Below are 19,054 nucleotides of genomic sequence, written 5' to 3' on the forward strand. Positions count from 1 at the left end.
TTCTAAAATTATAACAGTAGTTTATGTTTAGTGAAAAAATACAGTATGTCGAGATTTAACAGGTTGTCTTTGGTTTATGGGCTTATGGGTCTGTCTGAAAGGGGTCTTTGCATCAGATATTTAGATACAGCTGGTAACATTAAAAAAGTCTGTCTTTGCTCTTATGAGGTAAAGTGATGGTTTATATATCTAAAGAAAATATGAACTAAAACAACAAAAATGTATAGGCTATGCGCAGATATTATTGGTTCAGTTATATAAAAAAAAGACATCTCTGTAAGGTTGTTAGAAAGGAACGGAAAGGGGTGTCGTTCTAGGATATACTCTAGCTGTTTAAGTTGACTTATAAATTAGAAAATATTCATACTAATAAACTGATTAATATCTAAAGGCCTACTGCTTCACAAGAGATCATTCATCAACGTATGACATCAACATATCCTACCTAACAAAGCCTGTATGACTATCAGGAGCTACTTACGTCGAGCCTGTCTGCTATATGAATCCAACAGATACACCATGAATACTTTCTCTGCTCTATCTCCCAAAAGAAAGGGATAAACTTTAAGATTTTGCTTCTGATTGTCAGAAAGACTCCTGTGCAGCATTTCAAGCAGATTGAAGCAGCCTTCCATTGCCTCAACTGTCTGCTTTACACAATCCAAGGAGGAACTTGTTTTTTTTTTAACAAGCTCATGATGATGATGTGACATCTTTCTAACATGTTTAAAGGAATAGTACACCCAAAACATGATTAGCCTTCATTTTCTACTCACCCCCATGCTGAACAACACCCTGGAGTTCTTTTTTGATATCTCAAATGCATCTGGAGATCTGGGAGGCTTCTTGCTGTCTGCTGACATTCAAATAATGGAGGTCTATGGTGCCCGAGACAGAGGTCCATAAAAGTCCACAAAAAACGTTTCAATATTCCTCCATACTGCTCATCCAATGTATTCCAAGTGTCCTGAGTGGGTAGCATCCAGAATTTACTCGAAACGAAGTCATTTAGAATGTTTTTAGAGCATAAACAGTAGTGTATAGGATTTCCTGAAAGCGCGCACATGCGCGATCACGACGCTACGGAAGCCGGCAGACCAAACCAGATGAAAGTGCGCATTCAGCGTCTGCTCTTCCAATAATGCAAGCGTAGAAGAAGAAATGTGCCGTTTACCTGTGCAAAGAAAGAAACAACGAAAGAAAAATGTCTGAGGACTTCAGTGTTGAGGAAGAGCATGAGTTCTTTGCCGAGCTGAATGCGCCGGTTTGGTCTGCCGGCTTCCGTAGTGTCGTGATCGCGCATGTGCGCGCTTTCAGGAAATCCTATACACTACTGTTTATGCTCTAAAAACATTCTAAATTACTTCGTTTCGAGTAAATTCTGGCTATGCTACCCACTCAGGAAACTTGGAATACATTGGACGAGCAGTATGGAGGAATATTGAAACGTTTTTTGTGGACTTTTATGGACCTTTCTGTCTCGGACACCATAGACCTCCATTATTTGAATGTCAGCAGACAGCAAGAAGCCTCCCAGATCTCCAGATGCATTTGAGATATCAAAAAAGTACTCCAGAGTGTTGTTCAGCATGGGGGTGAGTAGAAAATGAAGGCTAATCATGTTTTGGGTGTACTATTCCTTTAAGAAGATTTAGAGCGATGCTTGTAGTATAAGAAGCAAAATAATATTAATACCTCAATAAGCCGGTAATATTTATCAATATAAACGACAGCAGCAATATAAGTTCTTTTTAAAGGGATCTCTTAACAAAATACTTTTTGAGAAAATATTTATTTTCGATGTAAAAACAATACAGTAAAAATACTTTTTCGTTTTTCATGAATTTAGATAAAATACTGCCAAAATGACATTAACATTGTAGGTACCTGCTTGGGGGGTCAGATCTGCACATGCCAGTGCTGTTGTACAATGTGATTGGCTGAACATTGCCACATGACATAAAACATTGTCGTTGCAGAGACAACAACAATGCAGTGTCCGTTTACTGGGTAAATGATGTTTGCATTGTCCGTTAGGGCAAGCTCCATCCAGCAAAACTCCCTGCGGCTGCTGCTAGGTGATGCTAACACAGATGGAGAGCTATGCTATGAAGAGCTTAGGTTTCTAACTGAGGCTGCTTATGTTTAGCATTAGGATCAAAACATTTTCTGAATATATTAGAACAATGTATTACAACTGAAATATATAATAGCTAATTTACTAAACAGTAAGTCACAAGCTGATCATATTTGTTCCTTTTAACAAATATCTCATGTGTAACGACTCATGAAAACTTTGAGTCAGCGGAACAGTGTGGCATCATCAAAAATGACAAAACACAATACCATGAAAAACAACTCTGCTAATGTTAGCCTTCCTGTACACTGTTAGCTCCAGTCCAGTCCATACTTAACAACATCATCAATCTAGCATGCATTGCTCAGTAAAAAAAAAAAGAGTCTTCCAAGGATTAGAAATGTAACTTTCCAATTTACACTACCCTTCTGAAACTGATCCGTGCCAAATTTGGACCCAGCTTGGTTCTTTGACCACTTATCACGCTAGCAAGGTTCCTCACCTCCTATACAGCTCTCAAGGTGGGAATTAAAACGGCAGCACATTCTGAAACTTATGTTTGTTTATATTAGTGATATTTCGTCATTTGCGTAATGTCAGGTGAGTAAAGCATCCTTGTCGGATCTCTGCATCATCCCAGGTTGCACCACGCTCTTTTAATGCCATTTATTGTTAATAGGCTGAGAAGCAGGTCATGTTGTGAACAGGTGAAGTGATCTGTGAACAGCAAAGCTAAACAAGCCGAAAAACCCCGCAAAATGAGTCATCTGACTGTAAATAGGAGATGACATGGTCTGCTAATGCGCTCTTTGTTATCAGAGAACCTAGCCCCAATAGCTTGTGCCGAGCCCTACTGTTAAACTGGTACTAGATTTTGCATGGTTTGGTTGTGTCTGGCACGGTCCAGTTCTGATGTGTTTATTTACACTCGACAGTTATCTCAGTTACCGTGCTAAAACTGGGTTTCAAAAAGCTAGTATAAATGGGGTATTAGGGTATATGATCTTAAAGTAATTGAGTTTTTTTCAGTATCACAAATGTACATTTTTAAGTTAGAAGAAAAAACCAACATGTTTAGGCCAAAATGTTCAACTAGTGGATACTTTTAAAAATGCAATCAAATAATGATTTTATTTTATTTGGTGTCCTGAAACTGGGTTTTATTTCCCTCGAAATAGTCATACCGTGAGAATTTTCTACATACCCATGCTTATTAACTGAGATGGCTGAATGGAAGATAGTAACCGTTGTTAGTAACATCTGGGTTTTCTTGCTGTGACAAGTCAGAGCATCAGGTGTCGAGTTCCAGTGAATGACAAATGATTGGGAAAACAAAAAGAGCTGAAATCTAAATACTTGGCAGTCTACTGTGTTTCTCACCTGAAGTTCTTGAAACCTGATTCCAATGTTTTGTTGAAACAATTTTACATGATATGGCTCCTCAATGTTTGAGACCTAAATGGAAGAAAGGTGGAACATAACAGTTGATTTTGAATCTGAGTTGGTTTTCTCTTACACATAAGTTCATTTTCATATTGAGTTTATGCAAACTCAGAACAAAGAGCAGCGAAATTCTCTGGACCAGAGTTTGTGGATTTACTGGGACCTGATTACTTGAGGCCTACAAAGCAGACATTGTGACATTGTTAAACTGTTACTTTTGTTTTGCCTATACTGGCTTGTTTTTTGTATAATGAGAAACTCTAGACCTGACTTTCGGGTTCATACCCAGGTCAGCTTCTCAGTAATAGTTCATCAGCATCATTCATCCAGTGGTGTCATATCTACAGGATGAATAAATGTTAAACATTCTCAGCTCAAATATCTTTTCAACCTTTTGAATGAAACAACAAAATCAGTTTTTCAGCTGTCTGATCTTTCCAGTTCCTTGGTTGGTTTTGTTTGCCATCAACCACCAGTAGAGAACTACATCATCCTGTTTACAACCTTCTTCTCTAAGACTCCTCACTGCCTCTGGACTCGGCACCCTTTGTGGACTAATATGTCAGAGTGCATCTCTGTACATGTGTGTGTTTGGTAAAACGAGGTTGTGCATCTCTGCATGTCCACACACGCTTTGTTAAATGACTTCAGGCAAATCTGTATTTTTGTTTCCCTCGCTGTTCTTCTTTCTTCTGCTCCCGTTCGCTCTCAGCCTCTATTTTGAGACGCACATGTCTGTTCTGACCCAGCACGTGCCAATTCTGTCAGAGTTGGTCCCAGGCTCATTGGATTGCATCAGAACATTCGCCCTCTAATTTTAAAAGGAAGAATAAAGTCAGAGACAAGTGCCAGCCAGCCTCCCAGATGGAGGGAGAATGGGTCCACACAGAGATTTGTTTTTGGTTGTGGCTCTTCCGTAGGATCTGTCAGACATGCAGATTTTTATCTTTTCCCTAAAAGATAACCTTTGCCCTTTGTTTCACTTGGTTCCCTTTAACCATTTAATGGACAATTATCCTCTCCAGCAGGCTATTGTTCACAAAATATTTTTCCTCCCATCAATCTGCCTGTGACTGATGTTCTTCTGTTTTTTGTTTTTTTCTTCAGGCTTCTGTGTTCCCCAGAAACCCCCATTTCACAGTATATGGTTCAGTCTTCACACATGTCTGTTAGAGGTGTGTATGTTTGTGTTGAGTGTTAGTCTGAAGTCCCGTCAGGATGTGATGGGGGGCAGCTGCTGCTTCTGGCCTGGCTGATAGCGGCAGGGACAAAATGAGAGAAAAAATAGGAATGCCAGGAATCTCACGGGAATCCCGCTGTGACTGTTTCTTGGTTTGTTTTTCTGCTGCTCTCGGTCCAGCTGGTTTTATTCAAATGCATACAGTATATGTATTATTTAGGATCTGGGCAGCAGCAATAAGTGTCTTCTTTTCTTTCATATTTATTGCAATGGGAAAGAAAACAGAAGTCTTATAAAGAAGGCACATAATGAACCTAAGTATAACACTGATGCTCCTAAGATCAAAGCTTGGCCAAAATAACTAACATATTAATCACCGATAGCGATATAACCAGATGCCAAGGCAAATGTAAAAATACATTTTTAAATTTACTTACTAGTAACTCACTCTGGTTACATACAAAGTTATTTTGTATGCTATTGTAAATGTACAGAAAGGGCTTTATCTACTGGGAAACTGAGTGTAAGAAAAGTCCTTCTTTAATATTTACAATAGCAGCAGAGGCATGAAGCTGTACATGCGCTACAGTGCTAAACAAAGAAGTAGCCTACCTCCACCAAGCCAGTTACCATCTACCAGCGCAGTGTGAAAACAAATGCAAGTTCAAGATCAAATGTAAAAAAAACACAAAAGAATACTTGATTCTAAGAGGGTTAAGATTGGAATAGTGCTTGGAATACCGGAAGCTAAAGCAGCCAAGGCATTCAGATGTGTCAGCAAAGTTGATAGTTGTATGAGACTCTATAGTTGAGGAACATAAAAAAATATTCTTTATTGATCTTGATTGATCGAGTAGTTCTCCCCTTAATGCTGTGTTCATGTTTGTATTTGTCTGGAAAAGAAATGTTCCCTAAATGTTCTGATAGGAGTCTCTGTGGAGGATTTACTAGAACCTTGAATTGCTGTAGAACGACTGATCTAATAATGATTTCCACACAGAGGTGTTGTGTTACTGTGAGACACTGCAGGACAGTAGGTCTCTATTAAGTAGCTATCTATATCTTCACAATCTGTTTTTTTAATGGTTCAGTGGTACTGCCAGCAGATGCTGCCACGTCCACTTCTGTCTGCTCATCATACCCAGTGCTGGAATCATCATACCCTGGTGCTCTTTAGGCTCCAACAGAACTACGTTGAATATCATAATGATTTGTATTATATAAATAAATACTTAGTTATTGTCTTTCCCATTTTTTGTGATCAAATACATCCCCAAATGCATCAAGATGCATCAACATGCATCAACAGAGACTTGTTGAAGCACTACATTAGTATCTAATCAGTGGTTTGTGACACTTAAAATACAGTCTGAAGCTGTGAAAAGGGCCAGCTTGATGGTAGCTTTCTAAAGTGTTTAGCTGCCTGTCAGCTGGCTGAACGAGAGCTGCTGCCGCATTACCTGCACCTAAAAGACAAACTCCTCTGTATAAAAATAACTCCTAAATACGGAGGCAGAAAAGTCCAGGATGGTTCCACTCATGACACTTATTAACAATTAATAGCAAGCTATTATTCAGTTGTTAAACCCTGTGTTGTCATCAGTAATGCACCAAAAATTCAGCCACCGAAAATCGGCTGATGGACATTTAACACCGAAACAAAACGGCCGAAACTCTCAATGGGGCAAGTGAAGGGAAAGGAGTTTAAACGCTGCACATCTATCTGAGTGCATTGGCAGAAAATGTCATAGAGATCCAAACATCCCCACCACCATATAGGACAAGAATACGAGATGAAAAAGGAAACTGACACCGAACAGTCCTTCTGTGCCGGACCTGTTTGAAAACACGTTTCCCAGTGATTCTAAAGGGAATAAGAAGAAAAATTTATATTTTGATACTTTTTAATTGATTTATTGAAATTCCTTGAGGTTTAAGAAAATAATGACATTTGAGTTAAAATGTATGGTTAGAACATATTGTAGCCAAAAATGCTATTGTTTTAATATCTGACATAATTTCTTTCAGCGTTTCGGTATTCGGCCTTGGTTTTCTATATTTTCTTTTTCGATTTCGTTCTTTTTGGTGCAGCCCTAGCTGTCATTATACAGAGTAGAATGGACAAAAAATATTCAGAAAAAATAATCTATTACAAAACTTTAACTTAAAGTAGAGTTTGTTCTTTAAACATGTTAACTCTGAGTAAATTCTAATAAAAAGTAATGTTATGGAGACTCATTGTTTGGATGCATTCTATCTTACAGCAGTAATAATGAGTGTTTCTTCTTGTTTTTAAATGAAATAAATTATTCATACCTGAATACTTTAGATTGTATTTTTACTGAACATTACAAATTGTATGCTGACCACCTACTTATAAATAATCCACATGACTGATCAGCAACAAACTTGATGGCTGAGTTTCCTCTGAATGTGACAACAGTCGATACCAATCTCCCTGAACTGCAATAAAGCCGAAAAAGCACAGTGTGACGTTATAATTCATATTTCTAACAGCACTAAATCTAAAAAGGCACATAGATGTGAGCTGGAAGTAGATGAAGTCACTCAGAGGCGGGATATTAACAGCAGGAGTGAGCTGGAAGGGTGAGCCATCCGTCTCTGGGATTCAGGTCATTAGTCTGTTTACTCAGAGCTGGCAGTCCATTTCCACTTGTCAAGTTGAACCAATATTTAATTAAAGCTGAACAAGAGGGCTGCTAATAGGGACAGACCTGCCCCCAGGCAGTTAAACTCCCACTGTGACCCTCTGCTTTTATCACTCTGTAAGCCTCTGAAACATAAAGGGATGCTACCGTATAGAAGCACATTTCACAGTCAGGCTCTGATCCCGCTAAATAACTTTAGCTCAGTCAGATTGGATGGACAACATCTGTAAACCAAAATGTTCATATTTTAATTCTCGGTTGGATTTAGGCCTGGTCTCATTTTTCGCGTATTTTCTGTATTTCCACATGGTTTCTGACATGCTATAAAAAAACTTTCATATTGCCGGCCATTTTTTAACAAAAGGCCACATTTGCAACATGCCCAACCTATAGTTTTCTGAAGAGATACAGATAGCTGTAGGGAGATGTTCAGGGGCTCGGAATATAACGTATTGAGCCAGGGTTAAACTTCTTCATAGCTTTATCCCTGGGAGTGAGCTGTGCTTCCCCCCAGGGGAAGCTGGTGTCTGGGGAGAGGGAAGCTTGGGTATCTACTGAAACTGCTCCCTCTGCGAGCCAATCCCACAGAAGCAAAGAACTGCAGTACGATAACAAAGGGGGGAGATTACTCACCGTGAAATACACCACATTTGCTTCCACTCCACTATAATGCTCTAATATAGTTTCTCCGTCACTTAAATCCCATTGAAATACTTGGTTTGTAACCTTAGTAAACATTTCAAGGTGCATAATTAGTTCTGCATAGAAAAATCCACTCACCTCATTATGAGGTTTCACTTTTTTCTTTTACCTGCAAGATGATTCACATCCTATGGAAACATGTTGATTAACGTGTTGTTTGGACAATTAATTTAATTAAAGATCCACATTTATGGATGCAGTCAAAACAGATGTAAAGACTTAATTTCCTGCTGTTTTTTTTTAGTCAAGATGGCATCAAGAGTCACATCATCCTGTTAAGAGAGTCAACCAGAAAAGCCAATGTGCACATAAACACAACCTCCAGTATCAGCCGGTTTTGGCGGGTATCGCTTACCCAGCCTTAAGGAGGAGGGCTTCATATGTCTGTTGACATTTTTACACGCTTGGCCTCTAACTCCAAATAGTTGGCCATGGATGAGTCGGTCATCTCCTGTTGGGAGCAGAGTGTGGTCATCATTCAGATGGTGACAGAACACCGTCCATAGCTGTGCAAACACACTCAGGCCACCAGCTGAGAGTTAAATCGAGGGGAAAAACATAAGCTTACCAAGTCTGATTAAACATCCAGATGTGCAACAGTCGGCATAAAGGAGGCCTGTTCAAATGAAGGGCGTGTTGAAGAGGAGAGAAAGGAGTGTGCCCATAAACTGGCTGACTTGTTTTTCTTACAGCTAACTGCTGAACTGAACAGCCAGAGCTTTGGCTACAGCACTTCGGACTATGAAGTTTCAAGAAAAGTGCTGATCAGTCAGGAGCCATTGAAGTAACATCTGATTATTATTTGAGAGAGGAAAACTCCTTGCTTTGTTCGTTCATCCTGCACACAAGTTGGCAGCACCGCTCTCCTTTTTATGGCTGCTGAAAGCAGCTTGGTGCATTTGATTGAATCCAAGTATGTCTGCAGAAGGAATGTTCTCATTTGGCATCCTGTCTGAAAGTTGGAGGTCAATAAAAAGTTTCCTAGATGGTTATTCGTAATGCCGTTTGATCCAAGTGAATTGTTTAAACATCAAAACGCAATCACTATTCATTCCTAGTTCATTTATTTTTATTTTTGATTTATCTGCAAATAAGACAGTAAAAATAAAGCTACTGCAACAGACACATTAATGGAAAAGAGGGCTGGATTGATTCTAATTCATTTATAACAACGTGTGAAAAATGTTGACGTATAAATGTTGAGCTGTATTTAATCATTCAAAAGGGTTTAAAAGGAATCTGGCTTGCTGAAAATCCTCCTGCTACTCTCTTGATTTTACAGTCTTTGTCTTTAGGAATTGACGCTTTTGTTTTGTCATTCGGCCAACATAGATTCGAGGCACTAAGAATCACCCTATTCACTAGAAAACCTTTCAATTGGGTTTGGAAAAACAAAAAAAACAGTCAGCACAGATGACATGAAGCTCTTTTATTTAATACAGATTTAAGCAAAGTAAACATTTCTGCATAAAACTTCAAGAAGGAATTCTACAGCAGGATAATATATAATTTATTGACTATATAAATTCATTTTAAAGATCTGTCAGCACAGATTGAGTTCCTGGTTTATAGAAACATAGAAATTGTTGCCCCACTAACAGGATCCAAATGGTCTCACAGTCTGAGCCAATGTGCTACCTAACCATGGGAAGGATAGTGAACATCTCCTTAAAGACGATAAACATAAACAATGTTGTCGAAGATTCTGCTGGTTTATGTTAATAGAAAGTTGAGTTTGACGAGATATTTTGTTTTTATATGTCTTTAGGTTTTATTACACTCCTAGAGACTCGTTCAAGTATTTTTCTGGCTCAGACTCCCCTCTTCTTCAGTCTCATTTTTAGCCTCTCTTTATGATACATGAGCCAGATGCTCAGCCACCACTGACAACTGGACTGAGATAGAAACCATATGGGATATGTAAGCTTGGATTAACTGCACTGAGTCAGAAATGTTTAGGTTATGTTTCTGTAGCTTCCATGTGGCTGTCATCAGAGAGGGAGCAGGGAGTGAAAAGTTTGTACAGAGAGAACAGAAACATTTAGATTTATTCATAAAGGAGGCATTCAGGGAGACGGACACAGGAAGAGAGGATGAGCCGTTATGCTGCAGTGAAGAGTCACCCCGAGGCGAGGTAGAGAGGAAATGTTTTATTTCCTCTCTCTGGGAGCTTTTAGAGCTGGCAGATGAGCCCATGACCTTTTTCCTTCACAAACAATGATTCCGTTTTTATTTTCCCTGTTGCAACCTAATTCCCTTTAGGACACAGGATGTGTCTGCAGTGCATACACCATACGCATTTTAACACCTATAACAGACGTAGCGGTCAGCCCCATCATGGTAAATCAAACCAGATCCCTACTGAATCCTTTCTTTGTGTTTTTTTTCCTCAGGTGAGTCTGGTCTCGGTAAATCCACTCTCATCAACTCTCTGTTCCTGACTGACCTGTACTCCAAGGATTACCCTGGACCGTCGCAGCGCATAAAGAAGACTGTACAGGTGAGCTCCATCTGCTCTTCTAGCTGTAATTCATTTTCACTGCTGATTAAAAATCTCCTGATAAGTTGGTTGGACCAATACTTTGCAGAAGTCATTAGTTACTTAAATCCTATGACCTCATCCTGCCAACGTCACAGTTATTCCAAATTTTGACACATCCCAATAGTTTGAGCAGATTACAAACATAATCTCTTGTTACTTTTTGTGGTCTTGCTTGGATATATACTATTATCTGCTTATATTTGTTGATAACTTCTCAGTCTAAAGAAGCAAATTCACCTCTAAGGTTATTTTAACAGATTTTATTTTAGATATTAAGATTTGTTTCAAAATAATTTTTTTATAAAACAGTTTAAGGTCAAATTCCTTGTTACTCCTATTCATATAAACATTTTTTTTAGAGTAGATATTTTAAACTTTCTTGGTCTTATGACTAGAGGGATGACCGGTAAAGATTTTTTAAGGCCGATGCCAATTATTTTGACATCATTCTAAGTGAACCTAATGCTGACTCTTTTTGGCCGATTCTTGAAGTCAATATTGCTTTTTTCTTCCTCCAATCAAATCCATTTTTGATGGATGACAAAACCTAAGTTTGAATGTTTAAACAGCAGCTGACCTGAACATGAAGTTGAGGGCAGAGTCCTCTCGTCTCTGCTGTTGTCGGGTTCATGAAAGGATCCTGAACACATCCAGTGCGAGAATGAAGGAGGAGTGACAGAACATATTTCCTATGTTTTTGTAGTTCTTTATCGAAAGGCCGTTGTCCAAATTTGACTAACTCATCCATGTGAATGTCCGCTGCGTACCAGCACCCGAAAGACTAAAGGCTGTCTGGAAACGGCACAGAATTCTGGAGTTCTTTTTCTACCCACAACAGTGTTGACCCATGAATCTTAGTGTTGACCCATGAATGGTACCGCAACAGGGGGTAGGAGCTACAGTTTACGGTATTCAAATTTAGCATGTTTATGATGAGGAGCTGGATATGTAAATGGTTGGAAATTATATCTAAACAGGCTTTTTACTTTCTGAACCGGGACACTCACCTCTGAGGCCTATTCATGAAAAAATAGGATTAATTTTCAGTAACTCCACAAAACGGAGCTAAATGGATCCAGACATGAATTAGAAAAATAGACCAACATAGGGAGTGCTACAACTAACGACTATTTTTGCTAATAAATTAGATTTTTGATTAATCGATTAATAAAATGATAGCAAAACGTTCCTCAATAAACAGTTTTTACAGAATCTAAACCTTCTAAAACTAAAATGTTATTCTTGAGTTCTGTATACAGCATATTGACAGACAAAAACATTTTTTTTATCTGAAATGCATTATATATTTTTTTTATTTTGCTATAATTGCTGCTTTAAGTGGATTCTTCTGTCAGCTGAAGACATGTCTTAGAGTCTCTATACTCCAGTTGATGATTCATTGATTAATCACCATTAACCCAATTAATTGTGCCTGAAAGTCTGCCCTGGACTAAAAACTCGTAATATATTTGAGTTTATCGAGGGCTTTGATACCCTAAATTTTTAAAAAGCTGGGTTGCAATGAGTCATACATGAAAATAATTAAGGTTATGGCTCACTGAAAGAAGTAAAAACAAAGCAACAACTACTTGGACTAAGTCCAGCTATGGATTTTTCATCTGTTTATCTGTAGCATTCATGCAGTTTAAAGTGAACAAAAGCCAAGGTTGAAAATAACAAAGTAACATAATATTCCTACCAGGTAACCAGATTTGCTCTTTTAACTACATGTTACTACAGCGTAGCCTTTGAGCATATTGGAAACGGTAACAGCTTTTGATCCAGCCAAGTTGGGCTCCTACAGAGTTTCGCAGAAAAGTGAGGATGGGCGTCACAATTCAGAGGCCACATAATTTATACGAATCTTGGAAAATGTTGCAGCATGACCCGATTATATTTCCTTATCTTGTCCTTTATCATGTATATATGCTTTGACTTCACATAATAAGATTCCCTCACCTCAGCATGCTGGATGCTTTAAGTCTCATTTACATGTAGAAATCACACCTATCATTATGTACGATCACATCACTGTGACTCTTGTCTCTGTGTCTCACCGGTATTATGAGTTTTTTTTCTTAGTTTTAGTCTTTTTTTCATATTGTTTCTTTAGGGTGACTACCTCTTTCCTTAATTTTACCTATAATGCACATAGTGGTACACTTAGCTACATCAAAAGGGCACTATAAGGTCCGTTTGATTGCAGCTGACACAGCAAGGCAGTCTCACGTATTTTCTGATTAATGCAAATAAAATTAATTATTTTACTAATTGGTATTGGGTAAATTTACAAAGATTATGACGCAACTGCCGGTGCTAAGTGTAAAGTGTTCCCCATAGTACCACACTGTATATCTGAAACAATTCACATTGATCATTAACCAGGATACAATAGATTAATCATTATAGTGTCAAGGTTAGGAAAATGTGCTAAGAAACACAGGAATTAAGTTTGGACAAAACATGCCTCATATAATAAAGCAGCAGCAGGACAAGAAACAGCATGACAACTGCTTAGAAGTTCAGATAAATATTATACCAACTCCATTTCCTGCCAAAAGTAACAGATAAAGCTGTGAGGCACGGATCTCTGTATCCATCCAAGCTTTCTGACATTATTCTGCTCCATATATTTATGAGGCATAGACCAAAACCACATTTCATGTGGTCTCTTAAAAGCTTTAAAAATCATATAAAATTGGACTTGGCAAGAAACCCCGGGCCTAGCTTGTGGTTGAGGCTGCAGTATTTTGATGGACAACAATCTGGGTCTCTGGTTAAGTGTGGGGATAAGAAATAAACCAACTAAAGTCAAAGGAATGCACCAGCAGTTCCAAGTCAGACATTTGAGCTGCCAAGTTTTGCAGATGTTTATCAGTGCAACATTATATGTGAAGAGGCGTAACTAATTACTAAATTTGACGGATCTGTCAATAATTAAGACTTTTACACTCTTTAATTTAGTCATCCTCTAGTTTATCTTTTATGTTTAGCCGTTTTTCTGCCTTTTTGAATATAATCAGTGATATGAAAATGATAAGTTACAAGATATCTGCAAATGTGTCTTCACTATGCAGCCCTTATTCATGACAGGGACTTAAGAAATGTTTTGAGTAGTTTTTGCCGGCAGCAACTAGATGATGCATTGTTGGTTCAGGTTCAGAGTACGAGGGGGTTTGAGACAACAAAGACATTTCTGACAGCTTTGATTTCAGCAACTCTGTTTTTTTTTAAAACAGAAGAAATATGATGAGGCTCAAAAGATCCGGCCTAAAGGAGTCTCCTAATGTTACTGAGCTAAAGCTTTCAGTTTTTTCTCCAGCAAGGACTAAACCGTCACAAAAGGGGGGGATGTTTTTGAAAAGCTACAGATGAAAGTGATTATTAAACTGACATAAAGTTGATTAATAATTAAAAGTTTTCTAAGTAAAACCAGCTGATTGCATCGACTCAAAGGCAATCCCTCACACTAAGCATGCTTGTAGCGACAGTGGAGAGGAAAAACTGCCTTTTAAAAGGAAGAAACCTCCAGCAGAACCAGGCTCAGTGTGAGCAGCCATCTGCTGAGGCCGACTGGGGTTCAAGGAGACAGAAGCAGAGATATAAAAGGCAACTGTATACAGCTCCAATAAACACAAAGCCAGGCACACAAGCTCCAAGCCAGCTCCCATGTCAGATGATGAAGAGAGCACAGCCAGCCAGAGAAACAGGAATACACTGGAAAAACAGGCCAAAATCCAACATCTATAGACATATATACCTCTGTTTTTAGTATAATCCAGCAATTAGTGCTGGAAGAGTGCTTTTAGACAGGGGTTCTGGTTCTGGTTTCTCAAACAGGAATGTTAAAATATATCTCCATTAAGTCCATTAACTCACAAAATCCTTCCCCTAATGTGCTAATCGCTAGCAAGTCATTTTCTATCATGTTACACATGGACATGACCTGGGGAGTTATGAGGAACTTTATTATATTTTTGCACAATTGCTGTATAAATCACCTTTATCATTTTTTTTAGCTTGCAAAGTGCTCAAGCTCAGGATGGAAGACTGTATAGACATTGCAGATTTATGACAACAGTTTGGGTGAAGTAGAATTGAGGAACCATGTGGGAAACGGTTATATGGCTCAGCTGTGTCCTTTTATGGTTATGACAAACTAAAGAGGAGGCAGGCTGCTGCTGAGGAGAGGACAAGGAGAGAAGGAAAAGAAAGTTGGTTTAAAAGAAAGAATTAGATATTTTTTGGGAAACTGTCAGGAGGTAAGCAAGAATAATAAAGTCAACAGGGAATTAGAGGAATTTGGAGCAAGGGAAGGAAGAGGTAACACTGGGGGAGGGAAGATCAGAGAAAGTCATTCTAGTGTCTGTCAGAGGATGTTGGGAATGACAGCTTTGTAAGATGTGATAAAGTGTTTAAAAGGAATGTGGGGCATGTGGTGGGAGACTCTATGTATCCCCCTGAGGTCTTAGTGGGTCATTTCTTACGGTGGAAACGTTCTCATGAAACATAACACCACTCTACCTGTCCTTAATAACGCCCATCTTTTAAAGCTGAAAAATCACACTGTTGTTGCAGGATTAATGAGTCATTTGGCTCAATCTTTAAGCCAGTAATTATAAAACATGTTTGTAAAACAATTTTTTAAAAATAACTTTTTTTTTTTTTACAATTTAACCCCCGCATTGTGTTGTATTTGGACACAAACACAAGTATCACCCACCCGAACACACACAGGCCCCACAGTTTTTCCTTTAATGAGAGGATGCTATTCAGTTTGCTGCTCCGCTGGTTGGAAGGACCTCTGTGTGGGTAGGTGAGCGAGAAAACTCGGCTGCACTGTGTAATTGTTCAGTTTGTTTTATCTGTTTAAATCCAAATGACACAGCCTGCTTTATTATCATTCTTCAAAGGTTCCATTTAATATAATCCAATTGAGATCAAAATGTGGACATTTGCTCTTAAAATTATGTTGCATTTTAGGGTAGGACCAAAACATAAACCTTACACTAACCCTGCAGTAGTGCTGCAATAAACAGCCACTAATAAATTTGTGATTAATTGAAGATATCTATTTTCACTTGGAATGAGAGTCAAATTCTAAAATTCAGATTTGCTGAACTTTCGCTCTCATTTATTAAATGTGTGTACAGCAAAGATGCCATTATGAAAACATGATCATAAATTAGCTATGTTCCATGCCAGGTCTCAGGGTTAGTTGATTTTAGTTCTGGTGTCTTTGTATTTAACTGTATTTTTTATATTCATGTACAACAAAGAATGAGATTGAAGACAAATTGCATAATTGTGAGATTCTGCTATTGCAGTGTTAAGTTTAAATGAAAAAGAGTAAAAATAGATGATGTTAAACTTGTTTGACAGAATTTTGGAACCTATTTTAAAATGTGAAATGATTTCAGACGACGGTAATTTGAGCTCAGGATTTTTCAGGAGCATGACTGATGCTCTTAAAACACTGTTAGTGTTAGGATGTGGACATTGTGATTAAATGTTGAGTGTTTGTTTTTTGGGGAGGGATAAAATCGTGCACATTAAGCACAGAATCTCTCTCCGTCTGGCTTTGTACCAATGTATCCATTGTGGCCACAATGACTTCAGTTTTTTTTTTTTTTTTTGCATGTCCGTTTGCACCTGACCTTTACAAGCACTAAAAAAGATGCAAAAACTGCAGTTGAGTTTCTGATTTTGAAAACCGCTTTGCATGTGGTAAAGGTTTGCATCTCTATATTCGCCATCCACTGATGATGCTTGCACACAAAAAGGTATCGCACGCGCTGTATGTTGATTTGAAAACATAAATCTCTTTGCTTCTCTCAAAGATCTGCTTTACGCACATAGACCCAATTTGCACAAGTTTTAAGAGTAAAGTGTAAGTATTCCATTGTAACACTGGACGGTTATACTCTTCATTTGGGAAGCACTGATGGTTGAACCAATTAAAAGTCATTTCTACAGCAGCAATTTCGAAAAAGAAAGAAATTCTGATAACCATTGCTTTCTTGAATTGGCAATATGTTGGAATTAGTCAAGCAGTAGATCCTAAATATCTGAACCAATCAAAACTGACCCCTTTTTTCTGTTTTAGTCTTTTAAACAGTTGATTGTGTGTAGACATTTCTAAAGTGGTTGTCAATGTGAGGATTAAACAGAGTTATTTATTGTTTGGACTCTGGGAATTTTATGTGGGACATTAGAGGTGAATGCATTTGAACACTGCAGTGAAGCAAACTTCAAGGTTTTGAAGGGGAGACCATTTGGGCTCTTGTCATGTGCTGTTCTCCACAATATTGTGCTGGAGAGATGGGTTAAATTTGGTTTTCTCCACTCTGATATGAGCCAGTTTAGAAGTGCAGCACATCATCCAACTCTGGTAAAAGAGTTGATTTGGTAGGCATGATATAAAACTATATGATATAAAACATGCCATTTAGTTTGCCAGTAATTATGTGTGATGTTTTTATCCATCCATTCATCCATTTTCTGTCATGCTTATCCTTGCTGGGGTTGTGGGGGGGTGCTGGCACCTATCTCCAGCTGTCTACGGGCGTCTACAAGTCCATCGCAGGGCTACACAGAGACAAACAACCATTCCCGCACACCTTAGGAGAATTTAGTGAAGCCAATTAACCTAACAGTCATGTTTTTGGACTATGGGAGGAAGCCGGAGTCCCCGGAGAGAACCCATGCATGCTCAGGGAGAACATGCAAACTCCATGCAGAAAGACCCCAGGCCTGGAATCAAACCTTGAATCTTCTTGCTGCCAGGCAACAGTGCCACCCACTGCACCACTGAGCAGCACGTGATGTTTTCAATAGAATTAAATATATATTTTATAATTATTTTGAATACTTAAGATCTGTTTAACATCAGGTCCATTGCGTGCTTTGGATTGGGCCAATGTTCACACAGATTCATTCTCCTGCCTTACAATCATTACTCCACCCAATGCCACCGCCAGGTGTTGATGAAGGAGACGAAGTGTGCTCTACCAATATCTTATCATTTGATTGTAACATTTCTCTATCCTAACCCTCTGAAGCATGGGATCTTTGTTACAATCAAGTCAGTGCACGAGAACAGTGCTGCATTCATTGTCTGATACTGAGGGACCTTAACCTCCTCCTCGCCATGCACGCTATGACCAGTGTGGGTTTATACGCTCTCCTCCAAGTAGGAGTTGGTGTTCGCAGGCGTGTTGGAAAAGGCCTCTGTGGTCTGAGGCTGACCGGCTCAGAGTATTTATATTACAGAAAAATCTACCATGTTTTGTCGCTGACGGATCCGATTTCTTTTTAAATGATGCTTTAGGGCCTAAGGGGGAATTTTTGAGGTTTTCTTCCGATCTGTTTTCCCTTACGGAAACAGTGGAAATAGCAGATTTGGTTTCGAGATGGCTGACCTTTCACGCACAAACACTTTTAGCACAAACTTGCATCTGAGCACACATGATGGGAGCTCAGATATGTCAGATGGCTTGGTGGGTGATGTATACGCTCAGTCATAAAGTCTGACAGATTATCTCAGGGATTGTGGAAACCTAAGAATGTTTGTGTTCGAGTTAAAGGGCCGTAGTTCGAGTTTAAAGGCTGATCTGAAAATAACCAGATGGGCCTGTGAAAGTATGCAGTGGAGAAGAAAGCAGCAGTGTGACTGAAAAGCAGCTTTTCTATTTTAAACTAAATGCTACTTGAAAAAATGTGTTTTTTGACAGTAGTATAGTTAATCTTTTTTTTTTTTTTTTTGTTATTGCAGACTAGTCATGATTATAACCCTGTTCTTATTAGTGAAATTAAATAGGATTTTAAGATTAGACCGGTCTTTTTCCTCTAAAAATGCTCTGAATATACCCGGCCAATTGCTAGAAAGGAACGCATTCTAGAGGTCCGGTGATTCTCAAACTAATGCTTTTTTAATATTCCCCCACTTACAATATAAAAATGACACATTGTCACATTTATCATCACATTAGGATGTATTGCTTTTCTTTTCTTTTTTGACATCATGTTTGTCAGACAGCAGCACTAATTCCTCTCTGGCACGTCCTAAAGATTTTGTGGGGGCTAAAGTTTGGACACTTGGCTGAACAATCTGTGTGAGCATAATTTAGGGTTAAATAATATGTTTCCAGCTGAAATAACTTTTGCAGTAATTATCTAATGGCACACTTGTACCTCTTGTTTTCATCATGTAGTTCAGGTCAGTGTGTAGGTCCACTTGATGATTACTGTAGCTCCGAAGAAGAGACTCCACAGCATCCAGATCACTTGCTAGAATGGGCTTTATTTTCTATATTTCCAACTGAATAGACATGAGTCTGATAGAAAGTAAACGTGACGGTCAGTCAGGCTTCTGTCTTTCTAAACTGGCTGTGAACTGAACGGGGGGTTTCCAAACCATACTGTTTGGAACATGTTCTTAT

General features: G+C 38.6%; 1 protein-coding gene across 4 annotated transcripts in view; it reads left to right on the plus strand.

The window, feature by feature from the left end:
* The window catches only part of LOC119784712 (septin-7-like), a 59,444-nt gene that overhangs the window by 19,588 nt on the left and 20,802 nt on the right, over positions 1-19,054 (plus strand). For all 4 annotated transcript variants that reach the window (XM_038286910.1, XM_038286909.1, XM_038286911.1 and 1 more), the window contains exon 3: positions 10,465-10,571. In XM_038286910.1, the coding sequence (XP_038142838.1) occupies positions 10,465-10,571 (107 nt within the window). The remainder of the gene's footprint in view (positions 1-10,464; positions 10,572-19,054) is intronic.

Source organism: Cyprinodon tularosa, unplaced genomic scaffold (assembly GCF_016077235.1).
Source record: "Cyprinodon tularosa strain WSP-4 unplaced genomic scaffold, ASM1607723v1 ctg232, whole genome shotgun sequence".
Taxonomy (NCBI): Eukaryota; Metazoa; Chordata; class Actinopteri; order Cyprinodontiformes; family Cyprinodontidae; genus Cyprinodon; species Cyprinodon tularosa.